This window comes from Fomitopsis serialis (assembly GCF_022376445.1).
Source record: "Fomitopsis serialis strain Sig1Antser10 chromosome Unknown B0H18scaffold_4, whole genome shotgun sequence".
Taxonomy (NCBI): Eukaryota; Fungi; Basidiomycota; class Agaricomycetes; order Polyporales; family Fomitopsidaceae; genus Fomitopsis; species Fomitopsis serialis.
In genome coordinates this window covers 202776-224870 of record NW_025954964.1, presented here as the reverse complement: position 1 = coordinate 224870, position 22095 = coordinate 202776, and the positions used below count along the sequence as shown (strand labels likewise).

General features: G+C 58.8%; 10 protein-coding genes across 10 annotated transcripts; 7 read left to right on the top strand and 3 right to left on the bottom strand.

The window, feature by feature from the left end:
• Positions 1–1549: 1549 nt before the first annotated feature.
• On the top strand, positions 1550–2227 carry B0H18DRAFT_1082188 (uncharacterized protein; the record flags this gene model as incomplete). Its single annotated transcript, XM_048031496.1, has 3 exons — positions 1550–1615; positions 1665–1866; positions 1926–2227. The coding sequence occupies 3 exons, from the start codon at positions 1550–1552 to the stop codon at positions 2225–2227; spliced, it is 570 nt and encodes a 189-aa protein (XP_047898989.1).
• A 600-nt stretch (positions 2228–2827) lies between these two features.
• On the bottom strand, positions 2828–4306 carry B0H18DRAFT_411374 (uncharacterized protein). The gene is made up of 4 exons (XM_048037964.1): positions 3999–4306; positions 3504–3944; positions 3304–3436; positions 2828–3249 (listed from the first exon to the last, which is right to left on the bottom strand). The coding sequence occupies exons 1-4, from the start codon at positions 4181–4183 to the stop codon at positions 2998–3000; spliced, it is 1011 nt and encodes a 336-aa protein (XP_047898988.1). The 5' UTR covers positions 4184–4306; the 3' UTR covers positions 2828–2997.
• Positions 4307–4924: 618 nt separating this feature from the next.
• Positions 4925–5875, top strand: B0H18DRAFT_411328 (uncharacterized protein). Its single transcript, XM_048037963.1, has 2 exons — positions 4925–5726; positions 5790–5875. Exon 1 carries the CDS (start codon positions 4958–4960, stop codon positions 5720–5722), a length of 765 nt encoding a protein of 254 aa, XP_047898987.1. The 5' UTR covers positions 4925–4957; the 3' UTR covers positions 5723–5726; positions 5790–5875.
• A 1344-nt stretch (positions 5876–7219) lies between these two features.
• On the top strand, positions 7220–7494 carry B0H18DRAFT_975495 (uncharacterized protein). Its single transcript, XM_048044075.1, has one exon. The coding sequence runs from the start codon at positions 7231–7233 to the stop codon at positions 7444–7446; it is 216 nt and encodes a 71-aa protein (XP_047898986.1). The 5' UTR covers positions 7220–7230; the 3' UTR covers positions 7447–7494.
• A 1798-nt stretch (positions 7495–9292) lies between these two features.
• On the top strand, positions 9293–9759 carry B0H18DRAFT_1114111 (uncharacterized protein; the record flags this gene model as incomplete). The annotated part of the gene is made up of 2 exons (XM_048033071.1): positions 9293–9615; positions 9666–9759. 2 exons carry the CDS (start codon positions 9293–9295, stop codon positions 9757–9759), a joined length of 417 nt encoding a protein of 138 aa, XP_047898985.1.
• Positions 9760–10085: 326 nt separating this feature from the next.
• On the top strand, positions 10086–11097 carry B0H18DRAFT_411291 (uncharacterized protein). Its single transcript, XM_048037962.1, has one exon. It carries the CDS (start codon positions 10180–10182, stop codon positions 10972–10974), a length of 795 nt encoding a protein of 264 aa, XP_047898984.1. The 5' UTR covers positions 10086–10179; the 3' UTR covers positions 10975–11097.
• A 661-nt stretch (positions 11098–11758) lies between these two features.
• On the top strand, positions 11759–13933 carry B0H18DRAFT_1173736 (iron hydrogenase; the record flags this gene model as incomplete). The annotated part of the gene is made up of 5 exons (XM_048035915.1): positions 11759–11779; positions 11835–11936; positions 11999–12117; positions 12170–12652; positions 12704–13933. The coding sequence occupies 5 exons, from the start codon at positions 11759–11761 to the stop codon at positions 13458–13460; spliced, it is 1482 nt and encodes a 493-aa protein (XP_047898983.1). The 3' UTR covers positions 13461–13933.
• A 145-nt stretch (positions 13934–14078) lies between these two features.
• On the bottom strand, positions 14079–14551 carry B0H18DRAFT_1114108 (uncharacterized protein; the record flags this gene model as incomplete). The annotated part of the gene is made up of 5 exons (XM_048033070.1): positions 14079–14177; positions 14236–14328; positions 14379–14390; positions 14456–14480; positions 14535–14551. The coding sequence occupies 5 exons, from the start codon at positions 14549–14551 to the stop codon at positions 14079–14081; spliced, it is 246 nt and encodes an 81-aa protein (XP_047898982.1).
• Positions 14552–15463: 912 nt separating this feature from the next.
• On the top strand, positions 15464–17348 carry B0H18DRAFT_975480 (t-SNARE). The gene is made up of 7 exons (XM_048044074.1): positions 15464–15718; positions 15802–15854; positions 15918–16021; positions 16096–16282; positions 16359–16474; positions 16547–16782; positions 16870–17348. The coding sequence occupies exons 1-7, from the start codon at positions 15504–15506 to the stop codon at positions 17102–17104; spliced, it is 1146 nt and encodes a 381-aa protein (XP_047898981.1). The 5' UTR covers positions 15464–15503; the 3' UTR covers positions 17105–17348.
• Positions 17349–18262: 914 nt separating this feature from the next.
• On the bottom strand, positions 18263–20518 carry B0H18DRAFT_868694 (ferric reductase like transmembrane component-domain-containing protein; the record flags this gene model as incomplete). The annotated part of the gene is made up of 7 exons (XM_048039963.1): positions 18263–18666; positions 18719–18886; positions 18944–19088; positions 19146–19415; positions 19469–19650; positions 19706–19775; positions 19826–20518. 7 exons carry the CDS (start codon positions 20516–20518, stop codon positions 18263–18265), a joined length of 1932 nt encoding a protein of 643 aa, XP_047898980.1.
• Positions 20519–22095: the final 1577 nt, after the last annotated feature.

Below are 22095 nucleotides of genomic sequence, written 5' to 3'. Positions count from 1 at the left end.
CGCTCGCGATGGTCGCGGTCGCCCACGATGGGCCTGAAAACCGATGAGTTTGGGTGAGCCACAATGGGAGGCGACACACGTACTTGATTAGTGAGTTCGAAATCTTTCTAACGCGTTGCATTGCTGTCTCGGACAGTTGTTACGTGTAAGGGTGGTGTGTGGGTGTTGGATGGTGGGTGGAAGAAGCGAAGAATGCAGAGTGCAAAGGTAAGTGGAAGAGCGAGTGTGGTCGTCAAGACGCTTTCGGAGGATGTTGAGGTTTAAAACATAAATGTTGTTAGGCCCAAGCGTGTGGCTAAGTGCCTTATGTGGACGGACAGCCCAGCCTATCAAAGCGTGTAAGTACCTGTGGCGCAGAAAAGTCTTTGTTCTGTTTAAGTGGCCGAAATAACATTTGAACCGGGTAAACCGGGGGAGAGATCAAGGCCTGGGTACTAACCAAATCTATGCTCTGAGGTCGAGTGAAGCATATCGATGAACGAGCGACTGAGACCGGCATAGTATGGTCTCAATCAAAAAATTGCACGCACCGTTCAAGAAGATAACAAGGAAAAGGCCGAATAAGGAGGATCCAGGCCTTTGGAAACGTGCCGGGGAGTTCAGATGACCTTCCTTGTAGGGATGAAGGACAACGGCGGGCGCTCAGACCGCGGGTGGGGAAAACAGTGCGATGGCGTTCAGAGCAGAGGCGAAGGCCCTTTTGCCACCGCCGCTGTGTAGCCTCGCGTGAGCCACGCAGAGGCCGCGTTCGTGGGTATGCATAGCCCACCATGCCCAGCCGGTGAGGATGTGGGGAGGAGGGAGGATCGGCGCAAACCACGACACCTGCCGGAAACGGGGGACGGGCTGTTCCGGCGGATCAGAGAGCCACGGAAGATGGGTTCTGTCGGCGCAGGGTCCACATCTGTACGACCCTCTGTCTCGGGGCATTCGTCTGGCCACCCGTTCTTGTTCAGAAAATCAGAAATGAATCAGAATGCTGATACTGGTGAGAAGGAGGCTGCTGGATATGCAAGCTCCGGTGCCACCGTATCACCTGCATTCGGGGCGAGGTCTTGAAGAGACTCGCTATGGACGCGGGTCGAGAACGAGGGCCCCGGATGCGGTGCACGGGACTGCGGAGACGGTGGAAGAGGTGCGGCGCCTTGCGCACCTGCGTAGGGGCACAGCATGGGCTGTACGATACGTCGCACGAGGACGAGAGGGTGCGCTGCGGTGGCGGCAGATGGCCACGGCCACGGCTGGGACAGGCACACCGCCCTGGGAGCATGCGAGGAGCGCGTGCCAAGCAGGTGGCGAGGCGGCTGTGGAGACCATGACCAGCAATCCGGTTGACGTAATCCTTTCCCTTTCTGGCAACTCCTCCATGGACGTCATGATCGCTGCGCTCCATAAAACTCTGCCAGCCGCGTCCTCCGCTCATCCCCCTTCCTTCGCGCCAACCTCATCCACGACAACCAAGTCAGTTCCTTCTACACGCGCCTCGCGCTGTACTGACCTACTTTTCAGACCTTCACGACCCTTCTTCACGACCCTCTAACGATTAGCCATGGCTGCCGACGCCGCGATCCCAGGCCTTGTCCTCACCTTCGCAGCGATGGTGCTGCTCGTCTTCGTATGCACCGCTTTCGTCTCTGCAGTTGCCAGTACTGACCACCACCCAGGCCTCCGTCTCAGCACCAAAATGGGACGCTATCCGCTTTTTGTCCACGACGATTGACGGAGCGACAACACAGTTTGGTGTGTTCGGTTACACCGGGTCAAGCGCGCATGTCGGATGGTACTTCCCGTCGGCCGTCGCTGACGGCACGCTGAACGACGGCCTCTTCCACAACCTCACCATTGCTCTCATCCTCATCCCAATCGGTACGTCCTGTCCTCACCGCGACCCACCCTCGGCTGACCGCCTCCCTTACTCCGCATAGCCGCCGGTCTGTCAGGCATCGCGTTCCTCTTCGGCCTCTGCGGCGCAGGCTACCACCGCGTCGGCACCGTCTTCATGACGCTCGTCTCCGCACTCGCCTTCCTCATCACCCTCGTCGCCTGGGTCATCGAGATGGCCCTCTTCGGCATCGCGCGCGACCACGTCCGCGACCGCGGCGGCGTCGCCACCTACCAGAACGCCAATTGGCTCGTCCTCGGCGCGCTCGTCGCCCTCTTCCTCGCGTTCTTCGCCAGCCTCTGCGGCGTCTTCGGCCGTTATCGTTCCCGCCGCGCAGCATATTAAGCGCGCGTCAGCCTGCTACGTGGAAGTCTGTGCGTGTGTGCTGTAGAGGATTCAAGTGCTGTCATGTTTATTCTTCGATGCTTGTTGCGCGGCAAGGACACTTCCATTCCCCGTATCCCCAACCCCCGTCTGTATCGTGAAAGCGCCGGTAGGTTACCCAGAGCACGCCGTGCTGGTCCCCGACCTTGTATATCGTGTTGATGACCACTCTTGATCCTCCAACCTTGCACCCCTCTTCCTACATCTTGTGCCTGCAAGATGTTGCTGTATCCTACTTCGCATTCACTCTATGTAGTCCCTACCATCCACGCCGTACCGTACGATCGTCTAATCAATCTGTAAAGCTATCGGCGTCTCGTGTACTCCATAGTCGCGTGTGTTTATGTGTTCAAGTGTGCGACTCTGAAACTGGCTACAGAATATGTGGGTGAGCTTAGTACGCAGGATCTCTAGTGCACAACTCATGTAATGATGTACAGCATCAGCTGCGGCGCGTCTCTCCCTTACAAGCATAATTGTGAAACCATTATGTGCTGCGCAACCTAATACAGCGGTCCCAGCGGGTAGGTGGGATGTTCTGTGAACAAACTCGCACGCATCGTGGTGGATCTGCTGATAGTAGTGAGTGGGTAACCCCTGCCAGACTCGGAGGGCTCTCCTCAACTCGCCCAGTTTCGTGGCAACGTTTTTGCAGTGGCGAAATGCGAATGTCCTGGTTGCAAACAAAACACTTAAAAAGAGCAAGAGACAATAAGAGCACATGTACAATACTAATAAGTTAGAAAGCCACGGGGTGGCCAACGGCCTTCCCGACCCGACGCTCGCCCGCGCCACGTAGCGAAGCCGAACATCTTCTTCACGTTCACCGAGAGCAGCAGCGTGCCGACGACGAACTCGGGCGCGACGTGCAGCGTGTAGAACACCGTCTTCGCCGCGGGGCTGTTGAGCGAGCCGGGTGCCATCGAGAGCAGGGAGTCGGTGTAGTTCGCCATCGCGGCGAGGCGGTAGAGCGCGGGTATTGACTGAGTCGCGCGGAGCCCGTCAGCTTAATTCTGTCAGAGCAGGGTAGGACTCACAAGAAGAAGACATAAAGCCATCAAGAAGAGCGCGGGCCAGCGGGCGACGCGTTTGGGTCGCGTGAACAGCGCCCAGATGAGCACGGCCTTGACGAGCTGCAGGTACACCACCACGATGATGTCCGACGCGTATCTACAGCCCAGCGCGCGCAGTCAGCGTCGCGTCGCACGTCCCCACGGCGAACCCCAGAGAGACGCACCTCATCCGCTGCGCCGTCACCGCCTTGGCGTGGTCCGTTATCCCGTCAAAGTACAACCCGCTGTACACGCCGCCCAACGTCAAGGCCGTAAGCCGCATGACCAGCGAGACCACGCCGTAGCGCTCGATCCACGCCCTGCGCTCCGGCTCGTCCATGAAGACCTCCCGCACGCCCGCCCCGTCATACTGGGCGAACGTCGCGGCGCGATCGTCCGGCTTGGGGAACGCCGCGCGCTCCTCGTCGGACGAGACGAGCAGGTTGAGCGGGGGCTCCGCGGCGCGCGTGGACTTGAGCAGGAACGCGCGCGCGATGTTGCCGACGTCGCCCGCGAGGCCGATGAAGCCCATCGCGTACGCGCTCTGGAGCCAGCCGACCCAGAACTTCGTCGTGCGCATGCTGGGCGTCTCCGCCTCCGCCGCGCGGAAGGAGAAGTCGACGACGCTGCGGGCGCAGGGTCAGTGGCTCGCCGCGGGCGCGGGGTGCGTGGGGACGTACCGCTCGGCGGCGAAGATCACGCTGGCGATGATGAAGAGGTTGCGGGAGTTCTTGGACGCGAGCCGGTAGACGGCGAGCGGGATCGTCAAGGCATAAAGTACGGCGAAGACCACTGAAGGGGCGAGGTCGTGCGGGTTGGGCACGCCGCCAATGGGAGAAGGAAACTTCGTGGGTTGAAAAGACATCGGACCGAGAGAAAGAGAAAGAGAAAGAGAAAGAGAAAGAGAAAGAGAAAAGGAGGCCTCGGTGAATGTTGCGTCCGTGCTGGAGACATGCTTTTGTACATGAACACTGCGGCAGCATAGCCTTGTCGGCTCCGGCGTACAGATATTGCTGCAACAGGGCTACGGATGCGTTCTTGACAGTCACGTCGGCTATCCTCAGCTGTCAAGCGGCACTGGAGGCACGCTCACCAGACGCATGAGGACCCAATGAGGTTTCGAGGGCGCAGCGGCATCGTGGCGGCTATGCGCTGCGGCGGATCCAGATCTGCTGTCAATCCGGAGGCGAGTGACAGCTGCACAGCATGTCGCGCTCGCAACCAGTCTGGCAGTCATGAGTTGTGACGGCATCAACATCATCAACACACTTATTTAATTGCGATCTATTCTCGGGAAGCTCGCACATACGCACCGGTTGCTGAGGGTAATCAGGAACGCCGCCCCAGGCTGACACGATGAATTACACTTGAAGCGGAAGCTCTCGCGGCTGTAGAAGACGCAGACAATCACTGTGAGTTGTCCTCATATACGTTCTCAGTCGTCACCTGGATGCCATAGCTGCGCGCAAGAGTCTCGTGCTTGACAATGACCGGTAGGGGCATCAGAGAGAATTGCTAGACGCCCACTGCGGATCTCGGCGTTGAATAGAATGGCCGAGAAAGGCAAGAGTCTTCATACGTAAGGCGGCCGTGTTCTGACCCAAACTGGCACTATCACGATAACTCCCTCCCTGCTGGTATGATACTACCCCCAGAGCTCACAGACATCATCGTCGACCACTTACACGACAATGTGTATGCCCTCAGTGCGTGCGCGCTGACCTGCCGCGCGTGGCTGCCCACGATCCGCTTCCATCGCTTCCACCACACCAGGCTACCAACGAGCCACGAATCTATACGCCAATTCCATGAGGTGCTCCTCGCATCGCCTGAAATGCGCGGTATGGTGCATACGCTCGAACTACAGGGGCAGCTCGGATGGTGGCTCGGTGAGGACGCGGCTGTTTGGCAGGGAGCGTCCTTCACATTCCTGGCGCTACTGCCGGCAGTGGTGGACCTCAGACTCGTCGCGATGATCCTCGAGGACTCCGCGCACAATATGCTCGTTGCAAATCTAAGGAGCGTCAAGCGGCTCTCGGTCCACAGGTGTTGTTTCCGGTCGTTCCACTTATTCGTAACCTTGATCGGGTCGTTTCCGTCCCTCGACGCACTCACGCAATCCTTCGCCCTGATCTGGCGCTACTATGCGACCGTGGTGTCTACCTATGTTGATGACGAGCTGCGATCTCGTGTATCGGGCAGACTGCGGACCCTGAGACTGGGGGAGCCATGGTTTGACGAAGAAGATCCACGGGTGGCCGAACTGGTCCCAGTCAGGGAGATGCTCGTCCGACAGCTCCATTCGACGACGGCGACGACGGATCTCTCTGAACCCTTCCTCAAGATGCTTGGTCCAGATATTCTCGAGACGCTAGAGCTAGACATCGGCAGTCCTGGCGGGTAATCGAGTATGTCGGCTTCCTCTGATCACGGGCGAGCCGCGACACTCACGACAGGTTCATGTACGTTAGGGATCCTCGGGCGGGAGCCATTCTCCTTCGCGCCTTACACCCGCCTGCGCACTTGCGCGTTCTAAATTCTGCTCCGGGGCACGCAGTCGCTCGACAACGACGATATCCGCGGTGTCACAAGACTTCGTTCCACACTCACTTCACCTCACCTGAGGACGGTGAAGCTGTCGGTGTTCATGAAAGACGCAAATATCGACAGCATCGCTCGCAGAGTGCGTTTCGACGAGCTGCAGACACTGAACTGGGCTGGCATCAGCGATATGTTCATGCAGGCCAAGCTACCTGCATCGTGTAAACTGGTTCTGGAGGGCGAAGGCGAGCCGGCGGTCCTCGAGGACTACATCCGCAGCGTACGGCCTGAACTACATGCACGCCGGGCCATACAAACGGTATCGTATGCATCACATTGATGTCACGATCTCGTCATCGCAGTCAACCTTTTATATTGTGCCGTCTTCGCAAGCTGAGAGGAAGACAAATGGCCCAAACCTCGAATCCGCGCATCTCTACGCAATGCGCAATGTTCATCTTGGGAGTAGGATGTACCATTGCAATGTAAGTTTTTTTACTTAGTACCGTAGGAGTAGGCGCCGCGACACATTGTAGTGATCAAACCTACTGAAGGTCCCAGTCTATCAAAAGCTCGCGGCCATTCAGTTCGGGAAACTTGTTATCGAGGAATGCTTGCCACGGCAACTCGCTGCCTTTACCGTTGGCAATGAACTTCGACACCCCTGCGAACTTCGGCTCGGAGAGTCGCGCCTCTATACTCCTCCAATCCAGAGCGCGCAGCTATACCCACTGTACAGAGCGGCGAGGTTCGTCGCGTGAGGTCGACACGTGAAAGAACAGTGTAATAGTCTTCAATGAAGAGGTAACGAGCTGCGCGAGCAGTTCGCAGACCTTAAACAGATGAGGATTTCCGGGCCGGCACTGCGAGTCGATGACGCAGCGCAGCGTGAAGGTCTGCAGCTTTGAGCATACGGCCAAGGAAATTTGTGGGTCCCGGTGCCATCCTGCTGGTCCGTCATTGAGATCCTTGTCTCAGTCTGTGCATCAATCACTGGCACCTCAGCTGTATAACGATGCAGAGCATTCAAATATCCATACTCGCGTACAATCACCCCAGCACCGAGCCAAGACCGAACGGATTCCGAGGCAACCTCATGGCAGCCTAGTCCAAACCCTCAGCAGAGCCTCTCAATTCTTCAGACCTTCAGTGCGCACCCGCGGTGATACATACTCAGGCTGTATCGTATTGCACTTCGCCGAGTGCAACCCGAACTGCATCTCTCCGACGAGTTTGAGCATACGTCGCGTGAACTTGAACTGACTGTCGCTGTGAAGACTCTCCCGGAGAACTCGGGCGAAAGTCAGTGCATAAATCGGCTGCATCGCTGGTGGGACTGCCCAACCAAGTCTCGAACGCAGGCCTCGTACCATGTACACCAAGTACCTCATGTTCCTTGCTCCTCTGCTTCTGGCCTTCGTCACCGACGCGGCATCTGTTCCCACCACCCGAAACTGTTGGGAACCGGGTAGTTATGACGGGTGCCCTCGATCAGGTCAGTATGGGTGCATGTCAGTGACGATAATAGGCACTTACATGACGTTTAGTGGATGTCGAAGCCGACGAGTACACCACCAAAGACGTTGAAGTCGTCGATGTGCAAGGTTGACCATAAGCTCGCTCCCCGGCAGTCGGTGGTGAATGATCCTGCAGTGGGTGGGTCCCATGACAACTCTTGCATGTCAAGCGTCTGAAGACCGCTGCTATCAGTTCCTGACAATCGTGGACTTGACTAGTTTGCTGCTGTACTAGTAGTCTCAGTGTAAGCACTTCGATGTGCAGCTGTAGCCTGGTCGTGCGAATTGTTAGAACCCTGAACATCGCTGTGCTTAAACACATTGCTGCTGCTGCCTTTCCAGCCCTGAAAAGAATGAGACGACATCGACAACTCGAAGTTGACGCGTATACTCACCAGCACGCAGCTTAGCTATGGGTCAGCTTGCATGAATGACATGCGAGACTTGGCATACTGACTATGAGCCTTACCAGACGTGCCCATGCCAGCATGTCATCGAACGGTATGAGTCAACGACAATCTCGTTCGAATTCAAACGGTCCAGCCTCGACAATTAAAGTAGAGTGACGCAGCCGAAGAAAATTAATTCAGAGGATGAATGCCTCTTCCAGATCCAGGGTTCTTGCCGGCAGAGAAACTATCATCGAGGAGGGCCATATCCAGACACTCGGGCTCTTCCAGGTACAGGCAACCTGCAAGAGCGCTTGAGCCAAGCTTGAGCGCCTGACCTGTGCCTTTGAGGAGACTTCCATATTAGGCGAGAAGCACTTACGCGCCACTTGTGGCTGAGGAACGTCCCGGGTCGGGATCAACTTGAACGGCCATGATCTTGCCATGTCCAACCATTTTCTCAATGCGGTTCCGCTGACAGCGACCGCATCGATGTTGGACGGTACGGTAGGGTGATTGGTCGGCCGGCCAGCTCTGCTTATGCCAGACGTGCAAGGGACAGAACATGGTGGCGATCTGTTGAACCGTGCCACTGGGCGATCGGCCGGTCTGACATGCCGCCAGCTAGCCCGTCTCGCCTTTTTACTCCTGTTCGTAGGTGAGTCTGTTCGAAAGTGCAATATAGCCATGTTACAGGTTCATCACCGACGGCCGCAGCAGCCGACGCGCCTGACGTGCACCCGTCGGGCGCGTCTTGAAGGGACGGACGTCCGCTTATGCACGCAATACAGTGTGACGGCGGTAGCGCTGCTATCATGCCCGATCTGGCCTTCGATCGACTCAGTGGGGCAGAGTGACACACCCGGATCCTTGGGCATGTTCGACTCGGGTCCTGGTGCCCTCCTTCTGCCCATCCTACATCTTCTCTCCCCATGCCCCTATTGCACGAGGCACGCCACTCTGCGTCCCCCATGGGTACCCTCCAGCGAGTCGTCTAGCCCCTAATGATTTGCGCATCTGGGCAGTCCTCTCGCCTCGCGGCCGTCGGAAGCCTTGCGCCCGCTGACCACTCGTCCACCCGCGACGCCGCCTCAGCAGGGGAACCGGGCCCACAGTCTCTACTCTTGCGGTTCTCTGTCTTACGAGGGTGTTCGCTTCTCCACACCCGTCCGCTCGCGCACCATCACATCGTCGTCGCCCTCGTCAGGCGGCAGTCCCGCTCGTCTGCCCATCGGATCACCCACCCGCTCATCGGAGCGCCGGAGCCACCTCAGAGCGCGACCCAGCGTACCGACTGGGCTCGGGCTCGTTGACCTGGAAAGCTCGCGTCGGCACCGTCGCCTCAGGCGGACATGTCACGCGAGGAGCGCGCACAGCGGCGGCGCGCGGTCCACTTTCATTCGCACGCGCAGTTCTCGGAGGTCTTGCGTCGTACGCTGCCCAACCGGAAGATATGTCCCCGGATGGCAAGGACAAGTCGCCGGAGCAGAGACGTGAGGTCGAGGCATCGTCGCCCGAGCGGCGGAGATGCTCGGGGATGATTATGATGACTTCCTGGACGACGAGGACTTCTCCTGGGAGGCGACGAGTTCTTCACCTGGGAACACTCCCGGGCTCTGTGGTTCCTCCATGCATGAGCTTGCCGCTGCCTTTCCTTCACCTCCGAAGACCGCGCCCGAGTTCCCGCTCTCGTTGTCCGCCCTCGATCGTGACGCGCCACCCGACCTACCGCTGCCTCCTACCCCGCCCTTCCTCAGGACCGCGCGGAGTCCACACGTCTATGCGAATGGAGGCCTTGGGGACAATCGGATGACGACATTCGATCCCGAGGAAAGTATGGCGCGGCTGGAGTGAGTATGGCAAAGTTGGAAGGCTTTGGGCCTACACCAGACGCGCCCAGGTACGCCTACTTCTTTGACGATGACGAGGAGGACATGGAGGACATGGAGGACAGCGAGGGGAGTGGGCGCGACCTCGTCAAGAAGTGCTGTTAAAGGGACCCATTCCCGAGGACGTCTCTCCGCCGCCACTAATTCCGACACGACATATGCCACTTCGCCACTGTCAGATGTGCATTCCCCAATCACTGATGTGGCAGATCTCAGCTTTCCAGAGGTCGACAGCGATGCAGAAGCCCGCCTGGAGCGACTGCTTCGGTGCCTGAGCCCGGCGAATGATGAGCGCGTCAATTTCCCTGGCTCCAGCCCTAGCATCGCCTCTTCCATGACGGCTTCCAGTCCTCGCACGCCCTCCGCGTCCTCGCCTCTCGCTCCGCCGTCGATTGAGCTCTTGCCAGAGTTCGACTTCGAGAAGACGCGGCGGGTTCACCACAGTCACGGGAAGGGTCATAGGCGGCGGTCAAGCTCGTTGTCTAACCCGTTAACATCGGGTGGCAATCCTTCGCAAGTCCACTCATGGGTGGGGGTCCGAAGCCCCAGTCAACCAGCCCGAACAACCTGCGAACGTCCTCCAGCACCGCGGCGTCATCCGCATCCGCGTACTCCAATGTGACCACCTCCGCCTCCTCTGCTTCTGGGTCCGCCTCGGGGCACGCTCGCACTCCCTCGGCTGAGTATCGCTCCGGGTATCCAAACCATCCTTCACTAGAGCCAGAGCGTCCGGAATCACCTCTGCGGAAAGCGCGCAGCACACCGTTCATCCGTCGTCCTGTCCGCTACGAGCCCGCGCAGCCCATCCTGCGGCAGCACCGATCCATCGCGCCTCCCCTACCGCCTCTTCCTCCCCTGCCGCCTTCACCACCCGTCCCACCGACGACAGGCAGGCACCCTTGCCCGGTTCACTTAGCCTCGCGCGCTGTGCGACGCACAGTGCGAGTACGCCCCGCGAGGCGGAGCGCGCGCGCCTGTCGGCCTGCAAGCCCCTCCGCACGGCGCCTCAGGCTCTGCAGATGGCCACGTCGGGCTCTCGTCTTCAGCGTCGTGGCGCCGTGTGCACAACCCGATCGGCACTCCCCCAGCGGCCTCCCATCTTCTTCCCGCATAAGCGGGTCGTCGAGCCCGCGTACACCGCCGAACGGCGGCGGGAAAGGACACTCGAGTTTCATGCATATCACGCCGGAGCAGCCTCACTCGCGGATGAGCAGGTTGTGGAGCAGGGCTCGGGCGGGCCTTAGTAAGGGGCCTGAGCAGGGGAAGACGGACGGCATGGGCAAGGGTGAATTAAGGGCGCTGAAGGGGGAAGGGGCCTGAGAAGGAGAAGAGCACGAGGTGGTTGAGGGGGAGCGTCGTGCAGGCGCGGGGTGAGTGAGCTCCGTGGTTGCGGTACACCTGAGTCGAACATGGGCAGTGGCGGACGCGTGCGTGTGTATCACGGAAGCTTGAGAAACCTACCATCTTCTGTTGTTTTGTATTTTATACTGCCTGTGTCCATACTGTTTGTATAGCATAGCGATAATGTATACACATAGCAAGCTGTATACCGTTCGTACTCGATATTAGTGATGTGTAGTTGGCCTTAGTTGTAGTAGCAGTAGTGTATACTTGTTAATGGAGGTGTCCTCAGGCATGCAGTTGACATATGCATATACGTCAGGAGAATGACAACAGCTTGCATGCGCTCTATACACCTCTCTCTGAATTTCCAAGTGCATGTACTGACTCCTGTGGCGATCATGATGCCCAAGTTCAAGTTGAAGTGGTAGAAGCAATGTCATCGTGTCTACACACTAATAGATGATCAGATGCCCGACACAATCTTATGTCACTAGTAGACGATGTTGAAATCGAGACGTCCTAGAGAGTATGAAAATCTAGCCCGTCTTCGATTGAGCCTGAGTGTGTTACGTTCATGCTGAGGCGGATGAGGGTGGCAGTCGGAACGACGATGTGACTAATTCGGCCTCGAATTCAGCCGCAAGCAAATCGGAGTGGCGCTATTAGTCAGCGCCTAATTCCGCACCGACTCGATCTGACTGAGCGTCGAGGCTAAGACTTGCGTCGATCTTGCAGAACGCCTTCATCCCAGCCAGGCGAGATGGCTTTCTCGGGCGCATTGGTACGTGGATGTGTTCATATGCTTGTAGATACTGCTCACGACCTGTACGCTCTAGACGCTCACGGATCTGAATGACTTCATCACGCCGTCCCAGGCTTGTATAAAGCCAGTTGAACAGACGAACAAGCCGGCGGAGAAAGACCCAGGCGCAGCTTCAGTGAGTCGTTCGTTGCTGTCGTTGGAAGAGAACTGGGTGCTCAGACTAGGCTCTCGCTTCAGACGCAGATCCAGGTCGACTCAAGCGGATCCTATTACGAGGTTACGTCCGATGGGCCACAACAGGCGGGGAAGAGACTTGAGACAGCGCAGATCAGCCTGAACGACTGTCTTGCATGTAGGTGCGCCGCGTCTCCCACTCCTCGAGACATGGAAGTTGACCCGTAGGTCCAGTGGTTGCATTACCTCGGCCGAATCCGTCCTGATTACAATGCAATCCCATACCGAAGTCCTCAACTTCCTCAGCGACAACCCGGACCGCTCCTCTCCCTCCCACAAAACCCCTGTCTTGTCCATCTCTCCACAAAGTCTTGCTTCGCTCGCTGCCTCCGTGTCTTCGAGCAGTTCGCAGCCCGTCGATTTGTCACACGTACTCCACCGAGTCCGGGCGTTTTGCACGGAGGCGTTGGGCTTCGAGCATGTGTTTGACACCACCTTCGCGCGCCATATTGCGCTCATGGAGCATGCAAGAGAGTTCCAGGAACGCAAGCGCGGGCAGGGCAAGCTGCCGATGCTCGCCAGTGCCTGTCCGGGGTGGATATGTTACGCCGAGAAGACGCACGCAGAGATGCTGCCATTCATCAGCACGACGAAGAGCCCCCAGCAAGTCATGGGTACGCTGGTGAAGGAGTGGATGGGCGGGAAGTGGGGCAAGAAGTGAGTGCGCGCCTCTTCTTTGCGTAGTACCATCTCCTGAATGCGGGATAGGTCTGATCAGATATACCACGTCACGGTCATGCCGTGCTACGACAAGAAGCTAGAGGCGTCCCGGCAGGACTTCTACAACGAGCAGTACGCGACACGGGACGTCGACTGCGTCATCACGACAGGCGAGCTCGAGCTGCTGATGCGCGAGAAGAACTGGGACCTATCGATGGCCGTCGGCGGCGAGCACGCGCGAACGCACGCGTCCACGCTCGCGCCTTCGCCATCAACCCCACCACCATCGTCAATGTCCCCCGCGCCCCCGCTCGGTCCCGGAGATGGCTTCGAGATTGAGTTGCCAGAGCTGATCGCGCACCCAGGCACGAGCTCCGGATCTTATCTGCAATCGGTGATCTCGACGGCGGGCGACGCGTCCGCGTGCGAGACCGCGGTGCGCACCGTGCGCGGCGCGGACTACGAGGAGCACACGGTCACGGAGCGCGCGTCGGGCGCGGTGCTCTTCAAGGGCGCGAAGTGCTACGGCTTCCGGAACCTCCAGAACGTCGTCAGGAAGGTCGGCCGCGAGGCGGGCGTCCAGGTCGGGCGAGGCGCGGCGGGGCGGATGGCCGCGGTGCGCGCACGCGGACGGGCGAGGAAGACGGGGGCGGACGGGGCCGCGGCGGAGCCGGACAAGGGCTACGATTACGTTGAGGTCATGGCTTGTCCCGGAGGCTGCGTGAACGGGGGCGGCCAGCTGCGGCCACCCGTGCCGGAGAGGATGCGGAGGGGTATTCCAGGGATTGGGCACAGAACGGCGTGAAGGCCGACGAGGACGGTGACACGACCGTATCAGGGCCGAAGGCTAACTGGGGGAGCAAGGAGTGGACGAAGAAGGTCGAGAGGCGTACTGGGGCGGACTGCCCACGCCGCCGCCGACGCCTCCGAATGCTGAGCCGGGCGAACCCAAGGGCGTAAGTCTGCGGCCGTCGGCTTATACAGACATGTTCGCTCTGCAGATCCTGGTCGACCTCTGCAAGCCTGTGGTGATGCAATCTCCGACATCGAGTTGGCACACTACTATGGACGATGAGGCTGAGGAGCGGAGGCGGAAGCTGTTCCGAACACAATACCGAGCTGTTGAAGCGAAGTCGTCGGACTCGCCGTAAAATGGTAGATTACCTCGTACTCATACACTGCGGACATTGCACAAAGGGTATAGTAATCATTCAATGATTATTGGTAGAGAAGATGACGAGGACCATAATGGTGTTGTTACAGGATGGCTTGCGTGATTATATGTGAGAATGCCGACAGCGAGGAGCAACGATACAGCATCGACAAAAGGACTTATGCGAGTTGTAAGGTGCCAATAATGAGAGGTAATAGAGTATAAATATACGGATGAGGCGTGGGCGGGTGGCGGTGGCGAGGGTGGATGCTACCGGCCGCCATTCTGGTTCTTGTACCACGGCTTGCACTCGGGACAGAAGCCAGGCCGCAGACCGAGGACGGTTTCTGATGCATCAGGCCCGTAGTACTGCCAGAGCCGTCTCAATCAGCACGGGGGGTTGAAACGCGCCGGAGGTAACACGTACTTTCTCGCACGCGCAGTTGTGGCACGGAGTGCGGTGCTTTCTTGAGTGGACGCACCAGGGGCTACCACAGTCGACTTTGGCTTTCTTGTTCTCCTGTGTGGCCGTTAGCAGTGCCCGACGTCGTCGGAGGATAGTAGACTCACAATGATGTAGTGCTGGGAAGTGTGGCATGACGCAATCAGTATACAGCTACAGGGGCAGCATTGGCGCGCGGACATACCCCGCACCCGTACTTGTATCCCTCGCTGTGTGACAGGGTCAACGGAGAAGTTCAAATGAGGTATGGCCGGGGAACGTACGTGTGGAGATTGCACATCCTGAACGGCGGCGACCTGGATCAGGCGGCCAATCAACGATGCTCCGGGGTCCGGAGAAGGCGTCGAAGGGGTGCTGGCGGTGAAGGCGGAGGTAGCGGGTGGTAGTGCGGGGGACGATTACGGACGAGGACGATTAATAGCGGGACCGCGGACCAAGGGAGGGTGGGCGATTGATCATTAAGGCCGAGCAGGCTTTATAGGAAAAGGACAAAGAGCACCAGGGAAGGACGAGTAGGAGAGTAGAGGCAAGGACGGAGAGTCACAAGACGGCTAGGTGTCGCGCTGCTGATCCGGTTGCAGATCGATAACAATCTATGGGTGCTTGCAGACAACGTTGCAGGGCGGTCGCAAGGAAGATCGGTGGGCGATAAGTTACCAGCCAGGTCCTTTCTGTGGCCAAGAAGACGAGCGGGCGACCAGTGCGCGGGGAGATGAAAGGCAAACAGAAGGTTATGTTCACCCGCGCGCAACCCGCGCCTCAACTCGCCCGTCACAGGGGCGCGGTGACAGCACGGATCGGACTCAGCTGGCGGCTCATATGTACTGCTTTGTTACTCCACAACGCATCCCTCGTCCGTGGCCTTTTGCTCACCTTCCGAGGCGGACAATGCAGCCAGACAGCGGCACAGCTCGCCTAGCGACCGGGTGTGTGCATCGTGGCCATCGCTGGTCCGCTGCGGTGGACGAGCATGCGGGAACGACGAGGAGAGTGCCACAACCGGCGCCGCCACCGGGGTTCGCGCGCGCGCTTCGGCACAGCTTCGCCGCTCGGACCGGCGCAGCGCCCAGCTCGCGTGGCTTAAGCTGCTGCCGAGCCGTGCCGGCGGACGGAGCGCCGGGGCGCGCCCGACATTTTGGGTTTCCGTCCCGAGGCAGAGGCGTGCCGGCGGAGCCAAACAAACAACGGCATGACGACCGCCACGGTCACAGCAGCGCGACGCTGCGTGCGCAATGTCTTCAGGCTCCTCGTCGCCGCCAACAACCCGCTCGCGCACCCTCCTCTTCATCTCCTACCGCGACTCCCGCGCCAGCTCCTCCCGCTTCCGCCGCCGCTCCCGCGTCACCACAAACTACGACGACGCCCTCACCGTCGGCGACGAGCAGGAACGTCTCATCGACCACGAGCCCGGACACGTCGCCCTAGACGCACCCTTGCCGCCGAGATGGTGAATAGTGCCCGTTCGCCCGCGAAATCCGATCATATCTTCCTCTGCCCGCTTTCTCTCGTGCTGATGATCTCCGGGGACAGGGTCGACGCCGCGGACCAGGTGGAGGAGATACTCGCCGGCACACAGGCTAAAAGTATGTTTGCCGTTCCGTTGTTCTCTTCCTCGAACAATCTCTGTAATGCCGTGTTGCTGCTAGTCACCGCGCTCGACAAGCTCCACGCGAAACATGTTCTCCCCGGTTTCTCGGACCGGTCAGCTGAAGAGAGAGAAATCGAGGCGGCCACCAATGTCATCACCAGAGTAATGTGTCTCCGTCAGCTGGCCCAATCAATACCCAGTCACTAACGCGTGCTTCGCGCTCTCCGTTTGGGCAGGAGTTCCGCCAATGTCATGCCCTCATTCAGCGAATAGGCCCAACGCCGAATCACACCTTCCCGCCTGCCCAATCGGGCCGCTCACATCACGAAGACCTCGCTGCAAAGAACGTACAGCGCGGCCTCGCGGCAAAAGTGCAGGAACTTAGTGCGACATTCCGGAAGAAGCAGAGGGTGTATATGGAGAGTGAGTGTCTTCTAACACGTCAACGGCCTGTCCTTGTGCACTTGGCGTCAGATTACTCAACCCGCCCTCATCGCAGAATTGCAAGGCCATGCGATAAAGAACCAGGATCTACTCATTGCTTCGGGTACCATCTCTTCCCGGGGCACCGAAGGCCTGTCTGCTGTGGATGAAGACGTTGAAGCCGCCGCTGCCGTGCGTCCCCGCCTGGCGGCCCTCTTCGGTCGTACTCACGCAGCCTGCTGATCCTCCTGCTTTGTCTTCTAGTCGCGCAATCGCGCTGCTCTGGCGCAAGACATGATGACCGCGGACGTTGATCTGCGGCGACGTGACCATGAGCTCACCCAGATTGCGCAGTCCATTGCATCACTTGCGGAGCTTTTCAAGGACTTGTCGGCGATGGTCATAGATCAGGGGACACTCCTCGACAGCATTGAATACAACGTCGAGCAGACGGCCGTGCAGATGGAGGATGCGGTCAAGGAGCTGGACACGGCGACAAGGTACGTCGATCGTACATAAACGGCTTACGGCATGCTCGTGATGAAGAGCCGCTAACCATATTGCCTTTCTGCTTCGCCTCGCCTCAGGTACCAGAAGAACACTGGCAGGAGAGCGTGCATATTCCTCCTCCTGCTGATCATCTTCGGCCTTATCATGGTCCTCATCTTCAAGCCTCGCCGACACGCCTCATCAGCACCATCACCTCCATCCGTCTCGCAAGAGCTATCGCCCGAGGCGGGTGCCCTCTTCCGGCTGCCGATGGGTGGTGGTTTGGAACTCAATGCGACCGCGACATTGCGCAGAAGGCATCCGGACAGATGACGGCACGGGACACCGCCAACCTGCGCGCCGGTCCTCTGTTTCTGTCCATTCGGGGCGTCTTGTGATCGCCTACTGTTGACAGCCTATACCGAACTCTACAGCCTGACTATTCATTTCCTACTTCTACTAATTGACCGCCTCATCGATGTGTCTCGCCAGCGCCATCCCGGTGGCTAGCAGCAGCAGCGTGTCCGATCGTGCTGCTCTTTTGACTCAAATGACTGTCAAGGTGCATTGAGTGAACACCAGAAGCAGCGCTACTTTTCATCTCGCTTACTCAAGCGGATGTCCTGTACGACATCCGAAGCTAGGTAATAGCGCAGCTAATGCAGGTCCACGGGTGCAGTCCGCGGCCACATCGAGCGATAGAACCGAGGCGAGCCCGCTATTCCGTCGTGCATGCCGGACATGGGTAATGATCATAGGCTAATCGTGCACGTCACTATAAATGCGAGCTGGACTAACTGCATTGAACGCAGCGCTCGCAGACTCGGCGAGAAGTACATAATTTAGGTTGCCTTTCGCTCGGTGCCGGCCTGCGGTTCTGGGTAACACGTGGAAAGGACGACGGATGGCGATGATCTCGGGCGGCGTGTTGTGCGCGCGGAAGGCCAGGGCTTCAAGATCTCGAGCTTCGACGCGCGAGCTGGCCTGAGAGCCTTCGAGCGCGGTTATCTGCTATTGGTTCGTTCTGTGAGAAGGAGGCGAACGTCCACACGAATCTACACCCGCGGCGCCGTACGTCAGCGGGAGCCGTTTATACACATACGACGGGTACGAGCAGTGCTCGTGCGTTCATTTGCTTGTTGGATGATGTTGCATACGACATGCACGCAGATCTTCGTGTGTACACACTCACGCTCAGCGGCACAAATATAGGTCTCACGGCACACGTTCGAGCTGCGATATAGTGAAAGCTAGTAGATACAATCTACTGTCGCAACAGAGGCTATTTGGTACAGAAAAACCTGATATACAAGAAATGTAATGACCGACATGCGAGTGAGCGTAAGTCGCCTGGCTCGCAGGCGTGGAAGTGGTACCCCGTCACTTGAGGACGAGGGCGAGTGCGCAGATTCATCCCAAACAGCAGTTTCTCTATCAAACGAATTGAAATCGACCCGGACAAGGCTTAGCGTTCACCAGCCGAAAATTCTGTCAGGGGCACCCGTCAGCGAAGCTTCGACGCAGGAGAGCGAACACGTACTCTGAATGCAACTCGACCCCTCCGACTGCCTTGCGCCGCTTGGGGTCGAGGCGGCGGACGACACGTCCGACCTCGTCGCCCAGCGCGGGCGGGCCACACACGCCTACGACGACGCCCGTCATGCCGTCCACCCCGCCGGAGCCGGCGGTGCGGTCTGCGACGCCCTCGAGCAGCTTCTGCAGGCGCGGACGGCCGGGGGTGAGGGTGAGTCCGAGCGGGAGGCGCTCGAAGGTCTTGAGGACGTCAGGCGAGGTGATGGCCCTCGTGTAGAAGACGGAGATGCGCAGGGAGGTGTAGGTGGTCTGCGCATCGACGAGGAGCTGGGCGAAGAGAGGAAGGAGTGGTTTCAAGCCAGCTGGACGTTCTCCGTTAGTTCATGTGGATGGAACGGTCGCGGCAGTACGCACCGGGATCGGTGACGCTCCAGACGAGCTCGACGACCCGACTGCGGCTGGCGCCCTCCGCGCTCTTCTGCAGGATCTCCTGGGCGGTGGCGAGTGCGTACGTGATGCCACTGCCGCCGGAGACGAGCATCGCGCCAGAGTAACTAGTCACGACGGCGTGGCCAGGTCCGCCTAGGTAACGGACATCTAGTCAGTTTCGACTACATCACTCACCGACGTATCACGTACCGAAAGGACCCGTGAGCATGACCTTGACCCTGCGGCTACCAGAGCTCCCTTCGCCCGCATCAGGTTCTTGAGCGATACCGTATAGACTGGTCGTCCAGTCGCCGGCCTTCTTGACCATCAAGACGAGGCCTTCCTCGCTGGGATGCTACAGACCCGAGCACCTTAGCACGACGTCATATATGGCGGCGGAATGTCAACTCACCTTGCTCACACTCGCGATGGTGAACGGATGGCTCTCAGTCCACCCGAGCGGGCCCATGCCGGTAGAGAGCACACGCAGACGGACGTGCTGACCCGCACGCCACCCGGCGTTGACGGAGGGCACCTGGATGCAGGTCGCCCCGAGCTCGGGCATGGCGTGGAGATGCGCGGTGGTGATGCGCGTCTGGATGAGCCGCACGAGACGGTCGAAGCCATAGAGCGCGCCGGCGATCTCCATGTATGTGACGGCAAACGGCATGTGGTAGGCAGTCTGGCGGCAGCGGTCAGATATACGCTGAGTCCCATGGACAGCCGGACACTCACGAAGACAAGGACGGCGATACCGGCGACGACGTGGGACACATAGAAGAGGTTGTAGTACGTCTGGCGCACAGCGCTGAGCGAGAAGAGCCAGAGCACGTCCATGCACCCGAGCGCGACGACGCCGCAGATGATGTTCGGCTCTAGGTGTTCCGAGATGCTTCCCGTCTGCGACCATTTGGCGACTACGACAGTAGGTTTCAGGAGGGCCCTGTACTCCGAGTCGCGCATATCACTCACAGTATGCAAGGGCGTGAAGGTTGACGGCTCCGACGACCAGGCGCCCGACGAAACGGTGAAGAGAGTTGAGCTGAGACGATATGTTCAGTAACGAAGACACCTCATGTCACGGCCAAGTACCTTTTCGTATCCCTTGCCGATGAGCGTGCCCAAGACATTGTTCTTCGTCGCAAGAACGTAGAGCGTCGGCATCTGACTGACCGCTATGTCTCCGAGGCGCGCAGGGCTCGTGAACAGGTTCACGTCGAACAGCGCACTGTACATGTACACCGCAAGGTAGCCCATCATCAGCACCACCACACCCAGAGAGTATCCGGGCCTGATCTTCGTCGACAGGACCTTCGCGCCCGTCGGGAACAACGACGCCCAAGAGGGTATGTACGCCGGGGGGTTCTTCGGTGCGCCCGAGCCGACAGCCATGTTCACGGTGTGCATATCTTCGGAGCGCGAGTACACCGACTCGACGTCGGCCCGGCTCGAGACCATCTTCTCCGAGAATGAAAGTCCCGAGCCGCCGGGGTAGGTCGTGAACTTGGAGGGGCGCGGGATCTTGACGGAGTGAAAGAAGCAGCCGGCGAACCACTCGGAGGAGCGCATGAAGCGCGCGATCATGCGCGGGAGCGCCAAGAGCACGAAGAGGCCGACAACGAAGAGGAGGATGACATCGTACTCGAAGAAGAACGCGGTCGAGTTGAGCTTGGGAGGGGCGGCAGCACCTCCGGCTGCTTTCGCTCCAGCAGCGGCACCTGTGGCAACGGTTGATGCGGATGCTGCTGCAGTGGAGACGGTGGTGGCAACACTAGAAGCTGCCATTGCCGCTGTCGAAGCGACAGACGAAGCAGAAGCGGAGTTACGCATCCTGAAGAAGAGGCGATCGAAAGCACAGGCGAACCGGTCACTGAGGAAGATGGCCCTGCCAGGGGAGGAAGACAGAGAAAGCCGGAAGTGAGGCTCAGCCTGCGCACAAGATGATGGGAATACCGCCCAACGATCGCCAGGGCGCGTTTATAAAGTACTTCGACCGACCGTATCTGCAGAACAATCTGCGGCGGGTATTGGCATTGGTGGGGCACATGCCGACACGGCGTGGAAAGCGTCCAAGAACTGAACAAGCACACAACACAATCATAATGGACCCCAAAGAGGGCCGGTCTCGGTCCCGTGTGCTGACCGGAGCCTGAGGTGCTCGGCCTGATATCGCGGCCGCAAGCAATACAACGAATCGCAATCCGTGTTTCGTCCCGGGGTCGCTATGCTGCATGAGTCCATCACTCCTGCTTTTAGGTCACGCACGTAGACATCTCTTGAGCCCGTATGCACTTACATGCAGCCGAGATGAGCATTGATTGGGGAAGACGACAGCATTGTGACGACTGCAACTTAGTACTTGGCGGCCCACCGGAAGTGATTATGCTGCGGAGCGCGCAGCTGCAGCAACGGTTGCGGGGCTGAGGCGAGTGGCGCACGGTATGCCAATTGGCATCACCTTCTGCTTCTGGCTGGAAAGGAGCCCATCGCCAAGGAGATTGGAGAGGCGTATGAACGCATGGAGGCCTTCGCTGCACGATTACCGCCGGCCGTTGCAATCCGCAGCAGACGGCGGTCTCCGCCCAGCGCATCACGATCTACGCTCCAATGGCAGAGCCCAAGATTGAATGATTCGTGCTTACCCTAAGTTGACCCTAAGTATGCACTTGAGGCTGGACAAATGGATCAGAGTTGGATCGAAGACCCTGGAACGCGCGGGAGGCATGCCAGTACTGTATGATACGGCGAGCCTAGACGTGAAGACATATGGTTGAAAGTGAATGTCGGCATCTGGAGGAAGCTGTTGTCGTAGCTGCCTCGGACGCTCCCAAGCCAGAGCAGCGGGGGATGTGTAGTGCTCCGAGATGATGCGGGCTACAGAACCAACACCCTGTTTTGGTACGTTGCTGTACGGCGCGACGACGGAGGTGTCGCCGCGCTAGCCTCCAACCACACGCCACCCGCGCCCTACCATAACAGGGTATCGGATTATTACCCCGGATCAGCCCAAGAAAGTCCTGGCCGCTACATGATCATCGAGGGAACAACGTCTTGACAGAAACATGCTAGACATGAAAGTATCCCGAACGATACCAGCGGCTGTAGGGTCATCCGAGGGTGCAGACTTAAAGTAATCTCACCTTGGTCTCGCGTGTGTATTGCTTATAGCCACACTCTGGGCATTGATTGTCGTGAGCGCAAGTCCGAGCAGCAATCGAACCAACGAACAGACGCTACTTACGGAACGACTCCCGGAGGTAGCAACTTAGCCGAATCCTGCGTCAGCTGAAGCATCATGTCGCCACGCAACCTGAGCCCCGTACTTCCTGGCAGGCACTGAGCCGGTACTGAGCACCCTCGGG

Coding starts and splice junctions, on each gene's coding strand:
- B0H18DRAFT_411374 (XM_048037964.1), bottom strand. CDS start 4,183: ATGTCTTTTCAACCCACGAAGTTTCCTTCTCCCATTGGCGGCGTGCCC. Junction 3,945..3,998: donor GTGATCTTCGCCGCCGAGCG/GTACGTCCCCAC, acceptor CTGCGCCCGCAG/CGTCGTCGACTTCTCCTTCC. Junction 3,250..3,303: donor TGGCTTTATGTCTTCTTCTT/GTGAGTCCTACC, acceptor CGCGCGACTCAG/TCAATACCCGCGCTCTACCG.
- B0H18DRAFT_411328 (XM_048037963.1), top strand. CDS start 4,958: ATGATACTACCCCCAGAGCTCACAGACATCATCGTCGACCACTTACAC.
- B0H18DRAFT_975495 (XM_048044075.1), top strand. CDS start 7,231: ATGTACACCAAGTACCTCATGTTCCTTGCTCCTCTGCTTCTGGCCTTC.
- B0H18DRAFT_411291 (XM_048037962.1), top strand. CDS start 10,180: ATGGGTGGGGGTCCGAAGCCCCAGTCAACCAGCCCGAACAACCTGCGA.
- B0H18DRAFT_975480 (XM_048044074.1), top strand. CDS start 15,504: ATGTCTTCAGGCTCCTCGTCGCCGCCAACAACCCGCTCGCGCACCCTC. Junction 15,855..15,917: donor CGCCGGCACACAGGCTAAAA/GTATGTTTGCCG, acceptor TGTTGCTGCTAG/TCACCGCGCTCGACAAGCTC. Junction 16,475..16,546: donor ACGTTGAAGCCGCCGCTGCC/GTGCGTCCCCGC, acceptor TTTGTCTTCTAG/TCGCGCAATCGCGCTGCTCT.